General features: G+C 49.4%; 3 protein-coding genes across 3 annotated transcripts in view; 2 read left to right on the forward strand and 1 right to left on the reverse strand.

The window, feature by feature from the left end:
- Nucleotides 1–17,894, forward strand: part of CSTF3 (cleavage stimulation factor subunit 3) — a 51,505-nt gene extending 33,611 nt beyond the window's left edge. Inside the window, exons 8-21 of the mRNA XM_061548910.1 lie at nt 449–575; nt 1,798–1,875; nt 2,240–2,402; nt 3,178–3,287; nt 3,940–4,056; nt 5,121–5,195; nt 5,717–5,860; nt 6,648–6,750; nt 7,295–7,364; nt 8,089–8,284; nt 8,422–8,578; nt 10,047–10,141; nt 11,917–11,977; nt 13,040–17,894. Of these exons, the coding sequence (XP_061404894.1) occupies nt 449–575; nt 1,798–1,875; nt 2,240–2,402; nt 3,178–3,287; nt 3,940–4,056; nt 5,121–5,195; nt 5,717–5,860; nt 6,648–6,750; nt 7,295–7,364; nt 8,089–8,284; nt 8,422–8,578; nt 10,047–10,141; nt 11,917–11,977; nt 13,040–13,365 (1,822 nt within the window). The 3' untranslated portion in view covers nt 13,366–17,894. The remainder of the gene's footprint in view (nt 1–448; nt 576–1,797; nt 1,876–2,239; nt 2,403–3,177; nt 3,288–3,939; nt 4,057–5,120; nt 5,196–5,716; nt 5,861–6,647; nt 6,751–7,294; nt 7,365–8,088; nt 8,285–8,421; nt 8,579–10,046; nt 10,142–11,916; nt 11,978–13,039) is intronic.
- The window catches only part of BCL2L14 (BCL2 like 14), a 209,774-nt gene that overhangs the window by 86,742 nt on the left and 96,955 nt on the right, over nt 1–26,077 (forward strand). The gene's annotated exons all lie outside the window — the stretch shown is intronic.
- Nucleotides 22,283–26,077, reverse strand: part of LOC133340578 (cadherin-related family member 5-like) — a 40,073-nt gene continuing 36,278 nt past the window's right edge. Inside the window, exons 17-18 of the mRNA XM_061548923.1 lie at nt 25,734–25,978; nt 22,283–25,008 (exon numbers count right to left, since the gene is read on the reverse strand). Coding sequence (XP_061404907.1) covers nt 24,469–25,008; nt 25,734–25,978 — 785 coding nt within the window. The 3' untranslated portion in view covers nt 22,283–24,468. The remainder of the gene's footprint in view (nt 25,009–25,733; nt 25,979–26,077) is intronic.

The raw sequence follows: 26,077 nt of genomic DNA on the forward strand, positions 1-26,077 counted from the left end.
TTCGAGTCCTGGCCGTGGCTCACATCAGTGGTGATTTTCTGAACCGGTCTTGGGCCTCCTCTAGGTCGATTCAGCCTCGCGTGAGTACCTGACACACGGTGCTGGAAGCATCAGCACTGGGTCGGACAAAGCGACCGGACGTGGTGTAGTCCACGCATCACCTCGTGTGCCATGTCGGCCGAGGGGTCCCTAGGATACCGCGAATCTGGGCGGCTGCCCTGGGCCCCGCGCCTTGGGGGGGCCCGTGCTTCGACGTCACGGTGGTGTCAAATGTAATACTTCTGGTTTAGTTTCAAAGCGTCGGCGGGGGGGCGGCCCACACGCTGTGATTTGTCCCAGGCTCCGCACCCCCCTCCCCTTTGGACGGCCCTGAGTGCCGACCTTAATCGGTGCTCGCTAACAGCGCTAACCCCAGAGCAGTCTCTGAAAGGCTTTTATCTTTGTGTAGGGAGGCGGTGGGCTCGTACGCGGAGAACCAGCGCATCACGGCCGTGCGCAGGGTCTACCAGCGTGGATGCGTCAACCCCATGATCAACATCGAGCACCTGTGGCGAGACTACAACAAATACGAGGAGGTGAGGCTTCGAGTGAGCGCATGTACGCACGTTGAGGTTTGCTCGCACCGTACGCAGCCAACCGCGCTAATCGGAGAGCAGACGCAGCGGCAAACTCTCCGCGTGTTAAGGGGCGCTGTGCCCGTCGAGACCACCAGCTGACTCATGTTATCCTGCCATCTCGCCCTCATCATCATCGGCAGAAGCAGCCATTATCTCATACCTGTCAACCCCTTATCAGTGCCTACCTTATTACTGACCAATTTAGACCTTATTAGTCACCATGTGCCCTTATAAATCCTGCAAAGCCCCATCACAAGGGAGAAACACAAATAAATAAACACATTTTCTTAGCCCGTATTGAAATGGCTGCACGCCGTATGGACCTGAAAACTCAATTTCCCTGTACAAGAATACGGGTAAACCGTATGGGTTGACAGGTATGTTATTTATCAACTGCTGGATGATGGCCTGCCTCTGTCAGTACCATCCTTCATGGTCCCACAATGCAGCAGTGCGTCTCGCTTCTGAACACGAGCTGATCATATTGCTTAAACTAAAAACTAATCAAATTTTTAATTGTAGCAGGTAAGGCTCACTGAGCTATACAGCCCTTTTTCAGAAGTGACCTGGCCACAAATGATAGCTCAACAAGTTGCTTATCACGTGGGCATTTATAGCAGCCAAATACTCTAAAACGCATGTTTCTAAATGTGGAGGTAAAAACCAGAGGACCTGGAGAAAAATCCACATGACCATGGGGAGGGAGGCACGCAAACTCCAATTACACAGCAGGCGTCAGGGTTGGGATCAAACCCACGACTTCCTGTATACCAGGTGAGGTAGTTAACATCTCCTAGCCACCGTGGCGCCCATCCCCTGGGGTTTAGTCTTCACTCGATGTGTTAGCTGCCATTGGCTGTCACCAGTCTCATCCGTTGGGCATCATTCTGTCTGGCGGTGTGTGCTGCCCGATTCCACCGACTTTTTCTCAACAGTCAACATGATACCTCGGACTTGCATTTGTCTGTCAGAGTGTAAGTTCCCTTCCTGTTTCTCTCCACGCTTCTCTGCATACTCTTCAGCTCTTGTTATATACGTATGTATGTTGAACTTCTTTCGCACCATACGTAGCCAACCTTGCTAATCGGAGGTGTGGGGGAAGGACGTTATTCGGAGTCTTGGAAGCTTGCATCTGCGCCGGGTACTGTTTGACGATCGTGCGTTTGTGTTCTTTGCGCAGGGCATTAACGTGCACCTTGCCAAGAAGATGATCGACGATCGGAGCCGAGATTACATGAACGCACGCCGTGTCGCCAAGGTGAGTCTGGGGGTATATTGTAAACATTTATCGAAGTAATAAACCTACAAATCTACAATGCATGGAACTTGCTGGCCGTAATGCCGGCGAGTGTTGATCATGTGGTGGTCACCGACATGCTCCGGGTATGGCACAGATAAGCTGTCACCTCTACCTTACCCGGAGCGTGTCGATAGTCCCCTATGAGAAACAGACTTTAAAGTACTAAAAGCTAGTTTCTTAGTTGTCTTTACATCGCTGCTGTCGCCGCATTCATTAATCGATTACAACTCTCCGGCACCGCTGCTGCCGCTGCGCGTTTTGCGTGCGTGCGTTTCTGTGCGTGCGTGTCTGTGCGTGCGTGTGCTTTTCCCCCCGCGACCAGGAGTACGAGACCGTGACCAAGGGGCTGGACAGGAACGCGCCGTCGGTGCCGCCCCAGAACACGCCACAGGAGGCGCACCAGGTGGAGCTGTGGAAGCGCTACATCCAGTGGGAGAAGGGCAACCCGCTGCGCACCGAGGACCAGACGCTGCTCACCAAGCGCGGTGAGGGAGGCTGCTAAACTTAACTACTCGACTAAACAATTTTTATTTTACCAGGTAATGCCCACCACTGAGCTGTATACATTTGTGATAGCCAAGAAACCTGGCTATCACAAATGATAACTCAAGGAAGTGGCTTATCGTCACGTGGAAATGTGTATAGCAGCCCAAATACTCTCAACGCGTGGTGATGTTGATTGGAAATACTCCAGGGAAGAGCAGTCATCACACAGTTAATAGATAAAAACATGTTACTTGCAAGTCTGGGATTAGAACCAGTATTGCTGGCTCATTTTTACGTGGCCTGGAAATTGTGTTTTGATTTCTGTTTCTGGAGTTTATTTTTCACCGCTGTGGGCGTGCGACCTGTGGTGAGCCCGCGTATAGCCCACGAACTGCGGATGGCCATGTACTCTCGTGTTGCGTGTGTGCGCCCGTGTGTGCGCCCGTGTGTGCGCCCGTGTGTGTGCGTGTTTAGTGGTTAGCACGCTGCGCTACAAACCTAGCGGCCCAAGTTCGATTCCCGCTCACGGCCAACACACCAGTGATGATTATCTTTACCGGGCTTGGGCTTCCCTTAGGTCGACTCAGCCTCAAGCGAGCACCTGGTGCGGTGTGTAAACATCGCCACTGGGGATACAAAGGCGGCCGGGCGTGGTGCTGGCCACCCCACCCCCTCATGTGCCGTTCCGGCCTTCATAGGTGCTTGCTAACAGCACTTGTCCCAACAGTTTGTTAAGGCTACACGTGGGGGGGTCTTTGTTTGTTTTGTGTGCAGTGATGTTTGCATACGAGCAGTGCCTGCTGGTGCTCGGCCACCACCCCGACATCTGGTACGAAGCGGCGCAATACCTGGAGCACTCAAGCAAGCTTCTCGCGGAGAAGGGGGTAAGGGGCCTGTCTACGTGACGCAACCTAAACCACCAGAACGATGGCCGCCATTCATCACTAAGTGGCGGCGACGTCACCGTGGCACTTGTGCCAAGCTAGGTGCACTTTGAAGCGATCACGTGAAGTGGCGATGGCTCGCTGGCAGGAGGTCACGGGACAGACCCAGGTGTCGTGGGTTGACTGACTGAGATGACTGGCCGATGCGTTATCTGTGCCCGCTACTGTGCCAATTTTTGCTGTGTTTTAGCCGCCCGACGCTCCATTCGTTGTGAGCGTCGCTCCTCTGCCCTATTACTGGAGGGGGGGCGACTGCCTCCATCTGCTCAGTAGCATCCTTCACGCACACAGACGGACTTTTGGCCTGTATATACTGAGGGCGCGCGTAGCAAGCAACAATCAAGGTCTTACTTCCCCGTGCCAGTAAAATAGAAATTTTTAAATATCAGTGCACCCTTAGCTTCTACGTTTTTGGGTTTCATCAGCATGGTGTAGCTGTACACAGTTTACAGGCAGATTCACATCCATTGCATTTACCTCGGCAATCCGTCGTCTGGAACGATGTACACTGGCAGGCAAACACACGTGCACGCAACTTCACCTCGCTTGCCCAAGTTTAACCGATTTCCCGCCACTTCTGTTTCCGCCTCAGGACATCAACAACTCGAAACTCTTCAGCGACGAGGCGGCCGCCATCTATGAGCGTGCCATCAGCACCCTGCTACGCAAAAACATGCTCCTCTACTTCGCGTACGCAGACTTCGAAGAGGTGTGTGTGTGTAGCGTCGGCAGTTAGTGCGCTGCACTACGAACCCGGCGACCCGGGTTCGATTCCCGCTCACGGTCACCAACATCAGTGACGATGATATGAAACGGTCCTGGGCCTCCCCTAGGTCGACTCGGACTCAAATGAGTACCTGGTGCGGTGTGTAAAACATCGCCACTGGGGAGACAAAGGCGGCAGGGCGTGGTGTTGGCCGCCCACCCCCCGTATGCCGTGTCAGCCTTAATATGTGCTACTCGCTAACAGCACTTGCCCCAACAGTCTGCTAAGGCTATCCGGGGGATCTTTGTGTTATCCGCAGTCTGACCATTTGTGTTTCTTACCGGCAATTCCGATTGGCACGGTTGACTACGTACGGTGGGAAAGAAGTTTAACATGCATACATACTCATAATATTGGTCGCGAAAGCCTACGTGTTAAAATGCATACATACGTACAGGACATAGACCGCGGTTCAGCAGCCAACGTGCACACACGCTACCTGGTTATTATTGCACGGCTTCAGCGGTTTGAATTGTGTCACCGCCCAATTGATGCCAGTGGGAGGGTTATGTCTGTGCAATATAGCTGTTATGTCTGTGGAATATAGCTGTTATGTCCGTGGGACATAACTGGGCAAATGTGTTGTGCGCTTAGAACGCACAATGAAGAGCCTGCTGCGTTGTTGACGATTGCATCCTCCACCGGCAGAGCATCTCTAACTGAGCCCACAGTGGAGAGCGTCTGCTCAAATAGCCGAGGGGATGGCGCCCCCTACTGGGGTCTGGCTGGGGGGCGCCACGGTGATGAGATGTTAACTACCTCACCTGGTATACAGGAGGTCGTGGGTTCGATCCCGACCCTGACGCCTGCTGGAAATTTGGAGTTTGCGTGTCTCTCTCTTATCATCATCACGGTGGCTAGGAGATGTTAACTACCTCGCTTGGTATACAGGAGGGTCGTGGGTTCGATCCCGACCCTGAGGCCAAATGTGCTGAGCGTATGCCCCCTAAGTGGTCTGATTCGAGCGTGTGCGCCCACCTGCCCACCCGCCTCTGTTTTTCCCTCAGAGCCGCATGAAATACGAGAAGGTGCACAGCATTTACAGCCGCCTGGCTGCCGTGGAGGACATCGACCCCACGCTGGTGAGTTGTCGCCGATGCATTCTCACACACGAACACGCGGCCTGGTGGCTTGGGACCGGTGCTGCTTCCGTGTCAATAAAATACATCATCATCGCGATCCATGGCAAGATAGCCAATAGGTGTCCACTGCACTGAGATGTTAACTACCTCGCCTGGTATACAGGAGGTTGTGGGCTCTATATAGACCCTGACGCCTGTATAGTTGGAGTTTGCGTGTCTCTCTCTCGCCGTGGTCGCGTGGATTTTTCTCCGGGTCCTCCGGTTTTTCCCTCCACGTTTTGAATCAACGTCACGCGTTTAGAGTATTTGGCTGCTGCTATAAATGCCCACGTGATAAGCCACTTCATTGAGCTATCATATGTAATAGCAAGGTCGCTTCTGAAAAAAGAGCTACTATATAGCTCAGTGGTAGCCTTACCTGGTAAAATAAACAAAGTTTAGTGTTTTTTTTAGTCACACGCATGTCATCTCTTTCCCCGGCGCTACACACGACGGTGTCTGCCCCTCACCCCCCCCCCCAGGTCTACATCCAGTACATGAAGTTTGCGCGGCGCGCTGAAGGCATCAAGGCGGGCCGCACCGTGTTCAAGAAGGCGCGCGAGGACATTCGCACGCGGCACCACGTCTACGTGGCGGCCGCCCTCATGGAGTACTACTGCAGCAAGGCATGCTGGGGGAAAAAAAAGGGTGGCGCTGGTCTCCTGGGATGTTTCAGAATCAAGAATCTTGTTTTGGATGATGGGTTTTCCACTTTTTCAGTGTTTTTCAACAGAACGGGGTTGTTGCTGTTGGTTCGTTTGAAAAACGAGTCGGCTCATTGAACAACGCAAATGTTCAAGCGAAAGAATGTTGGTGGATCGAATTGCGATCTTGAATGTTGACACTTCATCGGTTAGCGAGGGGGGAGGGAATGATTTGAAAGGCCTAATTATAATCCTTTGTCCAATGATAGTGAACATTGTTAAATGTCTCATTTTTTTACAGATGCCGTGAAAATATGTAAAAATATCAAATCAAGGAATCGATGATTTAATACATTAACACATCAAAACCATAAACGTCATGTAAAGCATTTGAGTTAAATATGAAGTATAAATAAAATGAATACATTTGCAAAAGACTATAATCACAGCAATAGTAACAGCTTACAAAAAATTCATGAAACCTAATATCAGTGAAATAATCATTTGTACATTCAACGTGTTTTTTCGTGCTTTGTTTACCTTTTGTCTACTTTGCACTTCTACCGTGTTGTTGTATTGTTGTTGCCACGTTCTGACCCCGTGCCCCTCCTGGACATCTGTGAAAAAGAGCTTTATAACTCAATGGATTCCTCCTCCACTATAAATAACTATTCTGATTCTAAGTTGACAGGCATGCGTGCATTCACACTTTTTTTGTCAAGTCAGTTCCTGACGTTTATTTGTTTTTTGTTGTTGTTGCTGCTTACAGGACAAGGCGGTCGCGTTCAAGATTTTCGAGTTGGGATTGAAGAAATATGGCGACACGCCCGAGTATATCCTCGCGTACATTGACTACCTCTCGCATCTCAATGGTGAGCGGGCGGCGTTTTACCATTCCCGTCTTTTGACACGGACTGCGCGGAAAAAGCGGCGTGACTTTTGAATTGTTACAAAAACGAAAACAAATCCTGCTGTTTGCCAAATGAACGTAATCCTTCATGAGCAGGTGATGCCAGTGAGTTAAAATGGGAGTAAAGGATTGACTGATCCCATCCCATCGTCATTCTGGAGTTGATGAGTACTGCTTTTGTGGTTTGAGACTATAGACTAACAAAAATAAGACTCGACTGTTTCGCCTGGCCGACACTTCCCATGTAGTGGACTCTGGACTTTGTAGAATTTATATTTCCCAACTTTGTCAATGGCGCACTGAGATCCCTGAATGAATTGTGCCTTGTAAATGTAAATTGTGGCATGTTAGCAACAGTTTGTATGGCATGTTGCTTACATGCCATATGAAAGAAGAATAATTTTTGTTATTATTATGGCTGTGACCGATGATGATTACGACCGTGACCGCTGTCAATGTGAAGTTCGCACACCGGTGTTGACGCTGATAATTTTTTTCCCCTGCAGAGGACAACAACACCAGAGTGCTGTTTGAGCGAGTGCTGACGTCTGGAAGCCTACCGCCTGAAAAATCCAGGTAGTGTGGCATCACTCTCACCAAAATCGTTGCCATCATCGCAATTTTGATCGTTTACTATATTTAGTTTTACCAGGTAAGGCCCACTGAGCTATTACAGAAGCTCTTTTTCAGAAGCGATTTAGCCACAAAGGATAGGTGAACGAAGTGGGCTTATCACGTATAGCAGCCAAATACTCTAAATGCGTGATTTTGATTTTAAATGTGAAGGGAAAAAAATGGAGAGAAAAATCCACACGACCACGGGGAGAGATGTCCAAACTCCAAATATACAGGCCGTTAGGGTCGGCATCGAACCCATTATCCCCATCATTGTCCTCATCATTTTCATCAGTCGCAGTTACCACTGATTTATAATTGATTCGTGGGTTAGGCCACACAACGATCTGCCCAAATGAATGTCGTAAATTTCAACTTACGGGTGAGTTGAAAAATGCATCATCGGCCGGTTAAACGCTTGTTAATTGAATTCATTTGGCTGTGTCGGGTGGCGGAGAGGGTATCGCAACGTACATTTTGGCCCAGATCATTTCTGTGGAAGTACCGTGAAATCAACACACGAATCGTGCCATCGGCTGTGCAAAGCTACGCGTTGAATTTCACGGTTTACATCGCCGCCTTTCCTGAGACCAGTGGCCGGATGAAGCTTACGCATTCTCGCCCGCCCCCCTCTCTCGTTCCTCTCCCACGTGGACGCGCCGCGCCGCCGTCGCCGTGACCCCAGCGAGATTTGGGCGCGCTTCCTGAGCTTCGAGAGCAGCATCGGCGACCTGGCGAGCATCCTCAAGGTGGAGAAGCGGCGCTTCACCGCGTTCCGCGAGGAGTACGATGGCAAGGAGACGGCGCTGCTTGTCGACCGCTACCAGTTCATGGACCTGTACCCCTGCTCTTCGTCCGAGCTCAAGGCTCTGGGATACAAGGTGACCACACCCCCCGCCCCCCCCCCCCCCCAAAATCCCCATGCAAGGCAGCCTGCACGCGAACTCCGGTCATCCTCGCAGCCTGACTTTTTCCCCCTCCGTGTTTGACTCCGTGTCCCTGTCTCTCTCTCGTACAGGACGTAACGCGCGCTAAGATGACGTCGTCCCAGCCAGACCCTGTGTCCGTCCCGTCGACCGCGCCGACCTCCTCGGAGGAGGACGTAACGAGGAAGCCTGAATACCCCAAACCAAACATCCACCAGATGACGCCGTTTCAGCCAAGACACATGGCTCGTGAGTGTTCGCGTCCGTGTGTGTGCGTGCGTCCATGTGTGTGCGTGCGTCTATGTGAGTGCGTGCGTCCATGTCGCGTCTCCGAGTGGCTTGGCGGTGCGTGCTCTGTCCGCAGTCGTTTCGTACGGGGAGGTGTGACGATTTCCATTTTTTGCAACCGTCTGGTGATTTATGCATTGTTTTTTTAAATATATTGGGTGCAATTGTGAACAACAGCCATATCAGACATTAGTAGATCTAATCGGCATATTTATTGATTCACTGCAGGTGTGTGGTGACGTTAGGAGATGTACCATACGCTCGGCATTTGAAGTGATTTCGCTGACAATGTGTTCAGGGAGGGAATTCCATATCCGGACAGCAGAGTGAAGTTGTAAATTGCACCTCAAGCGCCCACAGACTTAATTCACATGTGGAGACCGTTGTGGGTGGTTTTTGAATATCAAGTATCATCAAAAGGTCTCCTCTTGCCACCGGCAACGTTCGTGAATCTCACCGAGATTCTCATCTCGTAAAATATTGAACGGTGGCACTTGAAACTGAATGAAGTGCAATGGTTAAAGTAACCTGTAATCTGTAATTAGATTTTATCTAAACCTACGAGTTTTAAAACTGAAAATGAGTAAGCACAAATGACAAATAACGTTTGTAACAGCTATAAATGTATCGGGGTGTGAGGTCGCCACCAAGAGACTGGCTGAAAACCAACTTCACCAACATTAAAACCAACATTTTCGCGCTCATTACACACAAAGTGCTTGCCACAAATGAACCACAATGCCTTGCTGATCTCACCAAGGCACATAAACCCATCACCATGTGAACTCCGGTCATCCACACAGCAGTGGCTTTTGTCTAAGCCTTCGAATAAAGACGGTTACTGCATCGCGTGGCGCTTTCAGATGCACTTCTGCGATCGTCTGGAACAATCTTCCTTCAGATATTAAGAAGCCGCTGGAGCTATGCACTTTAAAATCATCTAGATTGAAAATTTATTTAGAACTGCCTGTTGTTGTGCTTAGTTTGTTGTTTCTTTCCCGCACTTCCGATTAGCATGGTCGGCTACGTACAGTGCAAAGAAGTTCAACATACGTACACACACACAACCTGCGTAAACACGGAACGCATTTCGGGCCCACACACGTGTGCGGCATTGGGAGGGCTGAACGGCAGGAATTGGAAGACGCAAAAAATAAAATAAAGTAAATCACGACGTTTCGATTGCAACACAAGCAATCATCATCAGGTGGGAAAACCACAGCAATTGTAGTAAAACGCCTTGGAATAAGGCGCTTGCTGTGGTTTTCCCACCTGATGATGATTGCTTGTGTTGCAATCGAAACGTCATTTCTTTAGAACTGCTTTTTGCGTTGAGTTTTTTGTCCTTCCCCCCCGGTGGGAATCGAAGACTCGCGGTAGCGACCCTCTCTGATTGTGGTTTCCCTTTCCCTGTGCTTCCTCACCGCAGCTCCTGGCCTGCACCCTGTTCCGGGAGGAGTATTCCCCGTTCCTCCCGCCGCCGTGCACCTCATGAAGCTTTGTCCGCCCCCCTTAAGCTTCCAGGTGACACTTTAGATTGTACCGCCCCTTGTTAGGAGACGCTTTAGATTGTACCGCTCCTCATTAAGAAATGCTTTAGATTGTACCGCCCCTTGTTAGGAGACGCTTTAGATTGTACCGATCCTCATTAAGAAATGCTTTAGATTGTACCGCCCCTTGTTAGGAGACGCTTTAGATTGTACCGATCCTCATTAAGAAATGCTTTAGATTGTACCGCCCCTTGTAAGGAGACGCTTTAGATTGTACCGATCCTCATTAAGAAATGCTTTAGATTGTACCGCCCCTTGTTCGGAGACGCTTTAGATTGTACCGCTCCTCATTAAGAAATGCTTTAGATTGTACCGCCCCTTGTTAGGAGACGCTTTAGATTGTACCGCTCCTCATTAAGAAATGCTTTAGATTGTACCGCTCCTTGTTAGGAGACGCTTTAGATTGTACCGCTCCTCATTAAGAAATACTTTAGATTGTACCGCCCCTTGTTAGGAGACGCTTTAGATTGTACCGCTCCTCATTAAGAAATGCTTTAGATTGTACCACCCCTTGTTAGGAGATGCTTTAGATTGTACCGCTCCTCATTAAGAAATGCTTTAGATTGTACCGCCCCTTGTTAGGAGACGCTTTAGATTGTACCGCTCCTCATTAAGAAATGCTTTAGATTGTACCGCCCCTTGTTAGGAGACGCTTTAGATTGTATCGCCCCTCATTAAGAAATGCTTTAGATTGTACCGCCCCTTGTTAGGAGACGCTTTAGATTGTACCGCTCCTCATTAAGAAATGCTTTAGATTGTAACGCCCCTTGTTAGGAGACGCTTTAGATTGTACCGCTCCTCATTAAGAAATGCTTTAGATTGTACCGCCCCTTGTTAGGAGACGCTTTAGATTGTACCGCTCCTCATTAAGAAATGCTTTAGATTGTAACGCCCCTTGTTAGGAGACGCTTTAGATTGTACCGCTCCTCATTAAGAAATGCTTTAGATTGTACCGCCCCTCGTTACGAGGAGGCGGAGGTAAAGACAAAATCGCACCTCCGATTATCCATGGGTTGGCGGCGTATGGTGCGAAAGAAGTTCAGCATATTGTACATTCAACATACGTACATGATTGTGCAAGTGCTCGCTTACGTCACTGCTATGCGGAAAGACCTCTACTCGAGCGGACTGTAGATATGGCATCTTATCTCGATCTATACAATAGCGCCTTAGTCCAAGGCGCTTGACAACAATTATAGCATTGTACTTGAGATTATAGTGGTTGAGATAATAAAGAGTGGAGTTGTTATTAAACGTGGTGGTGTAGTTATGGCGGCAGGAGAACATCCGTGAAAAAGAGCATCATAGCTCATCGGATTTCTCCAGGATAAATAAAGATTCCGATTCTTTATGAGAGATGGGATTTTGTTTGTCTGCTTAAGGATCGCTAAGCCAGACACCTGGACATTTTTCGCATTGACGCATTTGTGATTTCTTATGGCGCCCCAGCCTAATAGCTACATTTCAAACTAAAACTATTTTTATTTTACCAGCTAAAGCTCACTGAGCTATATAGTAGCTCTTTTGCAGAAGCATCCTGGGTACCACAAATGACAGCTCACCGAAGTGCGATAACATCACACGGAAATTTACAGCAGCAGCCAAAAACTCTTAAACGCATGTTTCTAGAATGGGGTTGTTATATTTAAAGTGGGGTTGTTATTTTCTTCGGGCTTTTTACAACTTAACCTGGCCGAGAGGGACGATCGTTGACTCGCGACCCCCTGCGTGCATCCTGCTTGTTTTCAGGGCCCGTTCGTGCACGTGGACAAGTTGATCGACCTCTTCAGGGAATTCAAGCTCCCGGAGAGTATGTATGGGGAGCACGTTGGGCTGCGTTTGCTTAAAGTGAAAATGGATACGCGCCTCCACACCCGTCCATACATTGCATTATTACACACAGAGTGCTTGCCACCAATGAACCACAATACCTTGCTGATCTCGTCAAGGAACATAAACCGTCATCACGCGAACTCCGGTCATCCACACAGCAGCGGTTTTTGGCTAAGCCATCGAACAAAGACGGCCACCACATCGCGCGCTTTCAGATGCGCTTCTGCGGCCGTCTGGAATGCTCTTCCGATATTAGCAAGTCACTGGGAGTTATGCACTTTTAAATCATCTAGAACTGCTTTTTTGTGTTTAGTTTGTTGTCCCTTCCCCGCACCTCCGATTAGCACGGTTGGCTACGTACGGTGCGAAAGAAGTTCAACGTACGTACATACATTAACGAATCCAAACATGATTTTTTTTTATTCAGGCTTAATGACACCGCAACCAAAATAAAATATTCCTGAGCGAGTTTTCAGACGTCACGCTTTATTAAACCGCGAGCAACTCCTTTGACATCGGAGTATCCTCGATGCAATGTACTTTATGTTTGCCGGTTGTAAATCTCTCACCCCCACCGCCTCTTCCAGACAAGACGGAGCTGAACTCCGGAACGTCTCTTGAGAATTACATTTTCCGTTGCGGTGCCATTCTAAAAAAACGTAGACTATTTTGGTGAGCTGCGTAGATCTTTTTCAGAAGTGGCCTGGCCACAAATGGTAGCTCAACGAAGTGGCTTATCGTCATTTGGAAATTGATAGCAGCAAAAATACTCGAAACGCACGTTGATTCTACATGTGGAGGGAAAAACTGGAGAACCAGGATAAAAATCCCCGCGACGACCACGGGGAGAGAGATCGAACCCACGACCTCCTGTATACCAGGCGAGGTAGTTAACATCTCATAGCCACCGTGGCTCCCCTATAATATTTGTGTGCCGACTGCAAATATTCTGAAGTTTCTCTGTTAAGCTGAATGACGGGTGCTCAGCCGTGCGACTTGTCTCCCACCTCCCCGCCCCTCACGATTTCCCAACACCCAGCGGTGGGAAAGGCGGTCGAGCTCATCTCCCAGAGCCACGCGTCGGCCGAGGCGGCCGCGGCCACGGCGTCGGCGGCCGAGGGGAACAACGGCAGCGCCGACGGCGGCTCCCACCGGGGTCACGACACCGTGCGCAGGTCGGGGGCGGTGAAGCGCTCGGCGGCGGACGACTCGGACGAGGAGGACGACAAGGCGAGGGCGGGCGGAGGGGCGTCCTCGTCCTCCGTCTCTTCGGCGTCGTCCTCGAACGCTAAACGGGCGATGACTTCTACCACCCCGCCCGCCCATGACATTTACCGCGTGCGGCAGCAGAAGAAAGTGCGATAGTGCCGCTACGCCCCTCCCTCCCTCCCATCCATCCATCCATCCATCCCTCCCGTAGCACGCTCAGCGCACTCCCACACTGAGCTTGCCACCTGTATAGATGGGTTTACCATTCACACCAGGCTTGTCCACCTCCAGTGTACATTGGGCTTGCCACCTGTACAGACTGCTGTTGCCTCCGCTGCATGCATTAAACTTACCACCACTTTTCAATACCTGTCTTTGTGGGTTTGTCTTTTACAAACTGGGCTGACTGCAAGTATAAATTGGGCTTGCCACTTGCACAGACTTCACTTGCCATCCATCGGTACGTGGTATACAACCTCTGCTGACAGGCCTTACTCAGAAGTGTACAGCTACCAGTTTGCACCGGGTTTGATGTCGTTGAAAGCATGGAACTTGATCCCACTCCTGAATGCACTTGTCATTGGTATCGACTGGGTTTGGCACCTGTACATCCCGGGCTTTCCACCGATATCTCATCCTGACTTGCCAAATGTGTCCAATGTGAATTACACCAGTGCAGGCTAGGCCTATTGTACCTGTGGTGTGGTGGTCCATCGTGTCGACAATAGTCCCAAGGCAATGCTCCACGCACAAGGGACACTGATGGCGCTGCAGTGGCAGGTGATGCCGGTGGCGTCGGTAGTGTTAGCCGCTGCCAGCGTTATTGCGCAGTCTGTGGAGCGTGTGTGTGTGTGTTGGAGGAGGAGCGGTGGTGTAGCGGTTAGCGCGCTGCGAACCCGGCAACCCGGGTTAGTATTCCCGCTCGCGGCCAACACGAGTACGGATTATCCTGAACTGGTCGTGGGCTTTCCCCTAGATCGACTCGGCCTCAAATGAGTACCTGGTGCGGTGTGTAAAACATCGCCACTGGGGAGACAAAGGCGGCCGCGCGTGGTGTTGGCCACCCGCCCCCTCGTGTGCCGTTCCGGCCTTCATAGGTATTCGTGAACAGCACTTGCCCCAACATTATGTTAAGGCTATACAGGGCATCTTTCTCTTTGCTGTGTCGATGGGAAACCCCTCATGATTGCTCCAGACCTTTCGTGCTACGCTGCTTGCAAATACTCTTTTGCAATGTGGATAATTAAACATCTAGAACATGACAGCAAAGAGAATGCAAGCAAAATGGACTTCATTTTTTGTTATTTTATAAAGTTCACTTTCCACGGCCACGTGGGAGAGAGAGCGACATTCTTTGTGTTCAATTTGTAACAACAAAAACGCCTTGAGGAATTTACAGGCCCGACATTGTCCTGAGTAAACTTGGGACCAAATGCGAGTTTCCGAGATGAGCTACATTTGTTCAATTTGAAAACCCTTTTGAAAAAAAAAAGAATACTTTTTAAGGAGGACGCATTGCAAACAAAAAAGCAAGTAGCTATTGTCGGTGTTTTCTCAGACCGTCTCAAGCTGCCTTGACATCAATTTGCGGCTTTGCTAACGAGAGATAAAATGATGTCATCATGGCCGCAGCCTCTCTAGTGGGTGTCACAACGTTACTGCAGGGCTACAGCACCGTACTTATTTTTTTCTTTTTTTCTCAATCTCTTGTTGGGCAACCTGGGATACTACGGCCTAGATTTGTACCAACGGGATGCGAACTTGCGTATCGAGTTGCTCACTTGGTGATCGGGCGTAAAAAGTTTGGGCACGTTAAGCGGCACGTGGTATTTTGTGCCACGCGGCAGGTCAATCGGATCTTCCCAGATAAAGAGCTCTGGCCCATTAACGCCTTCAGCAATGCTGCTGGAGTAAGGTTTTTGTGGCATTTTGGGTTGGAGAGGAACGCTCTAACGGCTCTTAAAGAGTGGCTGCTTGTGATGTCACTGCGTGGAAACGTGCACCACCGTCCACGTACTTTAAATTTTCCCATCTACGTGGGGAATTAAAAGTACGAGACATCACGACATCATGAACGAATTGTTCTAGATCTACTTTAAAGAGGACGTGCAAGCCTCTTCATGAGCTACTAGCAGTCGGCAAATGATGGTGTAACTATTTTTCACCTCTTCGACCAAATCACCTGACATGCGACCAATCTTTTCATATTTCAGAAGCTAGGCAGCGTTGAGCCTCAATAGTGCTTGGACGGGCGACCACGGCATGAATGCAGGTGCAGGCTGTCGCGTGGCTACGCCGCGAGTCGAGATTGGTGAGGAAAAATCTATTGTACTGTATTATTTTACAATATCTGCGCTCCCTGTTGTCCCGAGCCAGTGCCGGTGAAGTACGGCATCGAGGCCTCTACAAGCGACGCGGCAAGGAGGGGGGGCGGTGGGGTGGGGGGAGGCCCTTATCCAGCTGTGCAATTTCACCTTCGACTGCTGGGAACGAATGCCGAGGATGTTGAGCTCGGACTTGGGTCAGTGGGCCAGTCACGGGTTCCCTCTGTGCACCGTTTGTGGATCATCTTCGATGGAATTGAGATGCTCCTCGAGGAATTGCCCCTTTGTGGTGGACGTCGTTCAAAGGGGAGAAAATTCCTCAAATGTCAATTCACCCTTCAGGGACGGTCTTGATATTTATGGAAAAAACGAACCTCTTAAACGCGTTGCGCGCACATGCTGCTGTAAACGCCGACCGGAGCGCGTGCACTCTGCACTTCTCAACATGCAGACCCGACGCAGTCCGCGCGAGAATGCACTGACATTTCATGCTTGATGATGGGAAGAGTTGGGGCGGGGGAGGGGATGGGAAAACCTAAAAATATTTTTTAATGCATTGTATAAATTTACATCAATGTGTGAGACACTGTAAGTCCGACTGTGTTTTTATTGTGTGCGTTGCAGAGGTGTATATAAGACGACGCGAACGCATTTTTTGTTTGTTTCGCGCTTTACTTTTTTGCGCGTTCAAATGCGACGGCCGCGCTTGGATTTTTACCCTGACGCGACTCTGCACACGCAGGGCCGACGGCGGCAGCCGAATTGACGTGCTATGTCGAATCGTGCAAAAAATACACCTGAAAGTTGGGGAGGGGGGGGGGGAACCAGTTCCTAGCCAAGTGATGTCGCTTAATGTTCGCGTGGAATGTTTCGACGTTGAGCCAGCCATGGTTAGATTTGTCATTTTTTGTTTTTCGCCGTATTTCCATGCCAAAACTTCATGCTCGAAGCGCAGCACAGTCTATACACGATGTCGTTTTGGAAATTGTTATCAGTGGTCAAAATTGGTTTAACACGTCGGCATTCGCGACCGCAACTCTGGCTGTCGCCTGATGATGCTAGTTGTAATTACTGGTGAAACATCGTACTCGAATTGTAAATGTTGTGGGTTTGCTCTCCATTACACCGGTGTGCTGTACTTGTAACGAATTGCCATGTTTTGTCTAAGTGACAAAGCTTACTAATTGGCTGTGTCGGGTGGAGGCGGGCTTAACGGCACATTTATGCGATCTAACCCTAAAAACCTAACCCCTAAAACCTCTGTTATGGAGTTGGCAATATACAAATACAGGGTGCTTCAAACGAATTTGAACACTTCTGAGAATTTGCAACAACGCCACAAGAAATATGCCTCTGGAGACCACCCGGAGAAGATTCCAGGCATGCGTTGACAACGATGGCGAACAAGTGGAGAGTGACTTTTCGAAGCTATTACCATCACATTTGTTATCATGTTCTTTTTCCATTAAAAACTAAAATCCCATAAAAGTGTTAACATTTTTTGGAAGCACCCTGTAGGCAAGTCCCCACCGTGTGAAACGTATTTGTCCTGCTGCCCATGCTCTCCGGCGCTCTCCCTCTGCGGTGAAACATCGAGGCGTAGAAGCAGGACCCCAGTTCTGAAGAGTTTTGTTTCGGTGATATCCGCGTTGTGCTCCGATGAGAAGTGCCGGCGTGGTGTAACCGTCATGTTTTGGCTCGTTTCAACAACCGCTTGTAAGTATATGTTAAAAAAAACCTCCCACAAGATAGAAAGTTTTCATACTTTTGTTAAATATATAGCAGACGTCATTCTTTTTCCACTTACAAATGTGTACAATAATGCCAGCGCGCCGCGGACGTTTATACGTTGATGTGCATGTTACACTAACTAGGGCGTGAAAGTGAAATACATGGATACATTCAAGGATCGTGTTCATTGCTTCAGGGTAGGATGCCTTAGACCAAGAGAGTGTCTCCGAGGCTTACATTTCACGTCTTGAAAATGTATTCTGAAGTGGCTTAATAAAAAAAAATGTCCCTGTACCTAAATTGCAGGCGATGCCAATGTGAATATTTACAGCCCCGTGCGGCCTGGTGGATGGTCCCCACTGGGTTCCACGTGTGAGCCAGTTTCAGATGCGAGTGGGAGAAGGACATTTGCAAATGTGGTGAACTGTGCCTGGTTCCCGAAGCCACGTGACATTGCCACGTGAACCGGACAGCCCTGACCATTGAAATGTTTGGCGCTTTGGCAGTGAGCCCCTGCGCCCAATTAAATTAGAACCGGATATGATTTTAATGTATTTAGGACCCCGTGAATCCACCACACCGTGGCTTGTACATTTTGACTAAAAACGAAATAAATGGAAATTATTGACACTCCAGCGTTTGTTTTCTTTAATCGCGGTTGTTGAGCACAGACCCCAAAGGTCCAGAACAGCGGGCGTCCAGTAACAAACAGCACTATTGTAGGTGCCGTATAATAGAAGTTAATACGGAGACCAGAACCACTCCTGTTTGTACGTTACGTTGAACTTCTTTCGCACCGGACGTAGCCCCACCGTGCCCATCGGTGAGTAGAGGCCAGCCATGCAGACGGCAGAAATTGTAAAACAAGTTTCGCACAGCAGTTCCTGAACATTGGGAAAAACAGTGTCCCTCTTGCATTTGGCGATGACGTTGGGTTATACTGGTAGGAACCTCCTGGTTACACCAGCCCACAGGGGATTATTGTGTCCGTCGTGCAGGGAGGGGCTGGGTGGGGAGGGAGGGGAAGGATGGGGAGGGGGGGGGGGCTGGGTGGGGAGGGTGGGCGGGAGTGGTGGGGCTGGGTGGGGAGGGGTTGGCCACCCCGTGGTGCCCTTATAAAACTCAACGTTTAACCTACTCACGCCGGCTTGTGCCCACCCTCACAGTCGGCCATATTTGCGGAATACACCACGCCGCCGTTGACACCTGGCCATTGACCGAGCAACCCAACGTTCCTACCAGCTCCCTCCGCAGGAATGTGTTCAGGGTTCACGGGGGTTGGGGAGGCGATTGCCCTCGATCCATGGCACCGTGAAGGAGTCGGTTGACTGCCAGCTCTTCACTGGGGGGGGGCGGGCGAGATGCGTGGTGTGGTGCGTCGCGTGAACCTCAGTAGCTGGTGGTGGGTTTTCGGCCGACGTGAAGAAAAATAGGACGACGTCGAGGAAGCTGAGCACCCTGGGATGTAGTTGACACTCTCACCTGGCTCGACCCACCCTCGACTGGCCGCTGTTGTCGGTTCCTGCCAGGGTGGGTCGCTCGTAAGGTCACTCGCCATGACTCGACCCAGCCGAGGAGCTCGCAAGCCTCCCCCTAACCCTAAGCTTTGGGATCATTGGCGGTTCACCATTGCTACTCGAGAGCAGAGATTTAGCCAAATTTGACGTGAAATTGTTTTAATGTCATGGGTTTGTGTGTGTGTAGTGACCGGGCGAAGGCAGTCACCTCGGGCGAAAGCCTGGGTTCGAATTCTGGATTTCAGCGGTACCAACTGGGCGCTGACCTCTTGAGACATCTGGCAGAGTGAATTTAAATGCCCACACTGTCCCATGGCACAACCAAGGAACGATCATGTTTAAGTCACTGGGTCCAAAACCATAAACATTCGCAACCATGCTTCGGGGCTATTGTTTCCTGGAGAAAACCCACAATACCATGGCAACCCATCATAAAGGGTACAGATAGCAGGCCAATAAAGCCAGCATTGTAAAATGTTATACAAATCAGTCCGTCAAAATAATTTTGTTTTTCCAAGAGTACATCAACATAGCAGCTGTGTTAGTGTGCTGGGAAAAAATGACTCCATTCACTGGCCACACTTAACAATTCACTCACGTTGAACTCAACTCACTCACTCAGTGAATGCACCATGGGAAACTGCGCAGTTAGGACCACGTTAGACTTTGACCTAGACAGTCAGTAGTGTCTCCCCCTCGAAGATTTGACGATTGTCACAATTACAAATGCCAGGTCATGGCTTGATTCTTCGTCTCATGAACTGTAACTAGTCCACTTGCGAACATTCGACTTACGAACTTTAAGAGATACGAACAATCCTGCCCGTACGTCCAGTTGCCTGTTCAGACCGAGAGTCGCAAGTCCAACCGCCGCGCAATAGATGGCGGTGGTGGCATCTACATCTGCAGAACGTGAAGAACCAGTGGCATCTTCATCTGCAGAACGTGAAGAACCAGTGGCATCTACATCTGCAGAACGTGAAGAACCAGTGGCATCTACATCTGCAGAACGTGAAGAACCAGTGGCATCTACATCTGCAGATCATGAAGAACCAGTGGCATCTACAGAACGTGAAGAACCAGTGGTATCTACATCTACATAACGTGAAGAACCAGTGGCATATACATCTCCAGGAGATTATACAACTTTTACATTTCCCGTGTTTAGAGCACATGCCGTACAACATATTTGGAATCTTCAGGAGCAAACACATTCCTGCGGATGGAGCTGGTAGGAACGTTGGGTTGCTCGGTCAATGGCCAGGGTCAACGGCGGCGTGGTGTATTCCGCAAATATGGCCGACTGTGAGGGTGGGCACAAGCCGGCATGAGTAGGTTAAACGTTGAGTTTTATAAGGGCACCACGGGGTGACCAGTCCCTCCCCACCCAGCTCCACCCCTCCTTCCCCCCACCCAGCCCTATCCTCCCCACCCAGCCCCTCCCCACCTTCCCCTCCCCACCCAGCCCCACCCCTCTCACCCCCCACCCAGCCCACTCTCCCCACTCAGCCCATCCCCACCCTCTCCACCCAAGTCGAAAAAAAGAGGCTCTTTTTGTTATTTTGTTTGTCGACCCCTAGGATAGAGTTTGCGATCGATACGTCGTGATCTATTAATTTTCTACCTACGTGACTTTACCGAAAGAACCAAAGAGTATGGATTCCTGCAGTCACGAAAGCTTCAAATCAAGATAGGAGGGGGGTCGGGTGTTAACGCCAAAATGAAGAGGAGAAACACTATGGGAGAAATAACTTATCCGCGCAATTGATGAACTCATCAACTAGATCGCCATTTAATTCCTGACCATCCCCGGAGGAGGGGGGGTTACCCCTCGCACCCAATCCCCTCCTCCCTGACCCTCCCTGTGTGCTCGCCTCACATCAGGCTCCGTAGGGGTCAAACTCACTTTGCTTCGAAAGTCCAAAATTAATTAACTGTGAGCAGCCAATAACACGGATTGCGATTTCTTGCACCCAACAAAACGGCAGGATTGGGCATGCGTGGCGTGCGTCCGTACATAATGTGCACGCGCATTACGTATTTTGATTACCCTATGAATAATGCATATCAATTGTAAGTTACATGCAAATATAGTGGCATGGTTGAACATGATCGCCACTGCCTATAGCCGGCAGTACTAGCTTGTGCCAGTAGGGAGCGGAAGGGAGACTGAACCTGCTGGACGGCCCATTGGCCCGAGGCAATCCCTGGGGGGAGCATCATTCTAGATTTGAAGCTTTCGTGACTGCAAGGATTCATATTCTTAGGTTTTTTTTTCGGTAAAGTCACGTAGGTAAAATTTTTTTTTATAAATGTAAAATAAAAATCACGACTTTTCGGAGGCAACACAAGCTTCCGTCTTCAGGTGGAACAGTCACAGCACGATAGCTGTATCAAGTGAGATAAATTCCAAGAAACCCGAGTATCATTCTCCAGGCCCTTGGAGAAGGTCCTGGAAGGAAGGCGTGGTTAGGGGCGGAGTCAGCCGGGACCCTGTATATAAGCCAGGTCACTGAGCGGTCCCGGCAGTCATCGTCCGGCCGAAGAGCCTCACCTGGAGCCCTGAAGAGAGCCGAACCCCTTGGTTAGGGTCGACTCGAGCTCGTACCAGTGAGAACTCCGGCTTATAACCAGTGAAGACTCAAGAGAAGACTCAAGCCCCAGCAGTGTAGGCGTAGTGATAGCCAGTAGGAGGCGAGCTCGCCCAGAGGATATCCCTCCATAGAGTATCGGGTGAAAGGGGCCGTTACCCCTTTGTGTTGTAGTGTGTTTGTGTTGTAATAAACGTGTTGCCTCAGAGTAAGCTTCCTCCAGTTTATTACCCACGACACATACATTACCCCCCTCCCCGCATTCCCTCTGGCCTTCGCAGCTGATTGGCTTACAAGTGACGACATCACATTCCCCCCCCCCCCCCCCCCCCCCCCGTCTATTTAAGAACGAACCAGGAGGAGGATGTCTCCACAACTCCGGCTGTCGCCTGATGATGCTGGTTGTTGTTGTAATTACTGGCGAAACGTCGCGGCACTCGAATTGTAAACGATGTGGTGGATTTACTCTCCAACACACCGGGTGTGTGCTGAACCAGCAACGAATTGAAAGTTTTTCTTACGTGACAGACCTTAATAATTGGTTGTAGGGTGTTGGCGGGTTTAACGACATTCATATTTACGCGGCCTCACCCAAAAACCTCTATTATATTCTACATTATATCTTTAACGTGAGCATGTCGTCTGATGTATATGTGCCTGTGTCTCTAAGCACAATCCCAAGCATTCAATCTCCTCCGTGCCTCTTTGCACACGATTTGGATATACTAATGCATCGGTTCGTTGACGCACGATTTGATGGATGTGTCTTTAAACTGGACAACCGATTTGAATCGTTACGCTCCAAGTGGATCGCATGTGGGAGCGTTTCGCTCATTCTATAAAAGGTGTGTCTAGTCAGCCCCATTGTGTGAATGAAAAGTCGTTGGTTTTAAAACGGGAATATTCATAGTTCACAGACAAATTTTACAAGTTTAATTACTTAATAGATAGACAATATCATTGCACGTAATTGTTGACAGTACATTCGATGATTAGCACATAAAAGATGAGGCTTTAGCCTAATCCTCACTTGTAATGTGTTTTACTGTTAGCATAGAGGCCCAAGATGCGTCGATAAACGTGGTCATGTAAATTAAATAAGGAAACTGAACCATTCTAATCCAAGATAATCGACGTGTGTTGCATATACTATACATAATTACATTGATGCCACACATTCAATTCCACGTGGGAGTTCGTACGGAAGTGGAATTAATGTGTTCATAAAAACCACGGTTATTAAATTAGTCTCGGTGCAGATAAAAAACTGCAAACTGGACTGTTAAAAGGGCACCAACATTGGCAGCTGAACGACAGTTCACTTTAATCATAACATACAGATCACGTGACGCGAAAAACCCCACGTGCTTCACATGAATATTTACCATCGATTCCAGAGTTTAACAAAACAGTAAGGTGGAGGAAAAGCGCCTCGCAATTTCTAACGCGGTCAATATTCGGCCGCGGATTGAACATTTGATGTTTTAAAAGATAAAGGCAGGCACTATAACAACAACAATATTGGCCAAAACAAGTTGCAAACACAATTGCGTCCAGCGTGTGGCTCTTCCCTTTGTAGGATTGTAATCGATTGATAACGGCGTCATTCTCTCAATGAGAATGTGCTTCCAATGTGCTCGTGCATGTATGTATGTAGAACTTCTTTCACACCTTACGTAGCCAGCCATGCCAATTGGAGGTGCACGGCCCATCAATGTGCATGTAGTGGCTTGTAAAGGGCTAAAGCCTGGCACCAGACAAAACCCAGCTCTCGGGCCCTCTCAAATATCTCTCGTGAGATGTGTGACCTTGCCCATGGCTGTCACCACTTCCATCCGGCAGGATGCCCCACTGCTGTGGTGTGTACCCGAGCAGCCGGATGGACTTGGGTCTGGAGCCCTCCGCTAAACCCCAACACTCGTAGTTTGTGTCTGGGGACTTGTTTCATTCACGTTCGCCCACCCGTCTTATCTAAACCAGATGCCGCCTCTACTGTTGAGAGAATGTGACGTGAAAATAACCGCAGCTTTCATCGCACTTAAACTCCGGGCGGACTCTTGTTCGACTCCATATGCAACGCTGACCACGGCTAACATCCTCCCCCAGTTGATGATAAATTCTAGATTTGAAGCTTTGGTGACTGCAAGGATTCATATTCTTGGGTTTTTCGGTAAAGTCACGTAGGTAAAAAAATTAAATTAATAAAAGTAAAATAAAAATCCAGGGGCCTGCCCTGGCTCCTTCCCCCTCAACCAGTATATATACGGGGTCGGATCTCTTGGAATTTCTCATTTACTTGATACAGCAAGCGTGCTGTGACGGTTCCACCTGAAGACGGAGGCTTGTATTGCCTCCGAAACGTCATGATTTTTTAAAATTGTATTTTTTACTTTTATTAATTTTAATTTTTTACCTACGTGATTTGATGATAAATGCCAACCCCGATTGAAAACACCGGCAGTGGTCGAAAATGTCCGCGTGCCTTATGTCACAGGCCTCGTGTTTAACCTTTCACAGTCAGCGGTTTTTGAGAATTCACTACGAGCCGGTACTTTTGTGATCTGATCAAGCAGCGAAGCGTGGATTGCCTTCCTGCACAGTGTCGTGACTCCTGCATGGAGAGCGTCCCTGACCTCTCCAGCTCCACTGGATGCGGCTTTGTGGTGCAGTTGCAGGTATTATGTTCCTAGCAATCCGAATTCTACTATACAGTTGTCTTTATTACGAGGGGTTGGTCAAAACAATGCTTTGGCAATAGGAGATCAAAAGGTTGGAAGGAATATTTGGCATTGTGCGCTATTCTTTTTACCATGGTTAGGTAAGAGGGGTGAGAAGCTGGGTGTTCATATTTTATGTCCCCACCTAGAGAGCATATCCTGAGTCCCCACTCCGATATTACCACGGCTGTCTGCGCAATTCCCAGATAACCCATATCCCATTAAAATCCACTCAAATAATTCCTACATTTACTCTCTTTTACAATTTAGATGTTTCTTTACCACCAACATACACATGCGAGTTAAAAAATCTAGGCAAAACGACAGTGCTCACAAAAAAAAAAAAAACTTTAAAGCCTTAATTCGGAAAAAGACTCAACTACAGGGAGGCAAACTCATCATCTTCTGCAACCGCGCCTCCCATGTGCATCGCGCTCGAATCCAGGCCGCTGCCAGCAACCGCCGCTCCGGATGACTCTTTCCCCTCCGCGTCATCCGCCGGCTCGCCATCGAACCGTACCCCCCCCGCCGCCCTGCCGTCCGCCTCGTCCGCTGCCTCGCCGCCGTCGGGAATGACCTCGTCCTTGAACCACACGGCCTTGTAGCCGGCCTTGTCGTTGGCCACCTTTTCGTTGCTGTTCATCGTCACGAGGATGGACTTGGTGTGGGTGGCCTGCTCGTCGTCGGCGGCGGCGACGGTGGCGGCGGCGGCGGCGGCGGCGACGGCTGCGTCCGCCTCGAACGCCGGGTTGTCGCGCGGCTGCGGCGGGGGCGCCGAATGCTCCTCCATGTCCTCCAGCATTGGCGTTGTCGGCCTGCCCGATACCGAGTTGTACCCGCTGCTACGATCCACGTCCGTGTCCTGCATGTGATCTTTAGGCAAGTGGATGTAATGGTTCACTATGTTGAGATCGTCATCCTGAAGGGGGGAAGGGGGGGGGGGGTGGACACGGAGCGGGGGGGGAACAAGCAAAGAAATATCGTGTCGTGACGGTTCGATCGTCGCGCTGTTCGTTCAACAGACGGGGCGGGTGGTGGTTTGAAGTAGGGTTGCCGTGATGTGGTTCGTTTCCCGGCAGGACGCCCTGGTTATTACCGTGGGTGTAATCACCGTAAACTATGCCGCTGTTTACTTCAGAGTGGACGTCAAAGATTCCCTTGCGTCATTTGAAACGAGCGGGCCGTTGTGTGCTAGTGGTCATGGTCCAATAATTTTTTTACAAAATTTGAAATATGACTGAATATTCACTTAATTGGCATTGCACATAGTGGCATCACCTCATACTCTGAAACAACTGAAAACTATGTACGTGAAACATCGCACCTTCCCGATAGACTTTCACTCCAAGAATACCAAATGTGCTAAACTATTATCGTTTACTACCCAATGCATGATGAACTGCTCGAGCGGGAGAGCACACATTTCAGACAACATGCTTTGAAGTCATCGTCACCGTGAGGGAAATCACCTGCTTTACTCCTTCATAAACTGTGCTGTGCAGATCTGGTCTTAGGTTTAGTGACAGCAGTTAAATGTATTCCATTGAGGGCATGGTGAAATGGACTTGGGGTGGTCGTAGCAGACGATTTTTTGTCCAAAGCAGGTTGTGACTGTGGAGAGAAAAAATTGATAGTTGAACTCACCCTTCCAATATCTCCGATGGAAATGTCATCTTGCTGCCCGCTTCCTTTGCGGCTGTTGGCATAGCCGCCATCATCACCACCACCGCCGCCATAATGGGCATCGTCCTCAATTTTGACCGGCTTCTTTTTCTTGGAAAGCACCTTAAAGAGGAGGAATCCGATAACCCCAAGTGCGACCGCCAGGAGCGCACCAAGGACTCCACCCACGATGGCCATATCCTTTGCCGTGTAGATTTTTTCTGGTCCTTTTGGAGAGGGTGAAAAACAAAATGGACAGTTATACACGGGTCAAAAGTTCAAGTCTTCTCTCCAGCAAATAAAGTTTGGTTCTGGAGTTTAATCAT

The sequence above is a fragment of the Lethenteron reissneri genome, chromosome 2 (assembly GCF_015708825.2).
Source record: "Lethenteron reissneri isolate LAM-NWPU_2019-01 chromosome 2, ASM1570882v1, whole genome shotgun sequence".
Taxonomy (NCBI): Eukaryota; Metazoa; Chordata; class Hyperoartia; order Petromyzontiformes; family Petromyzontidae; genus Lethenteron; species Lethenteron reissneri.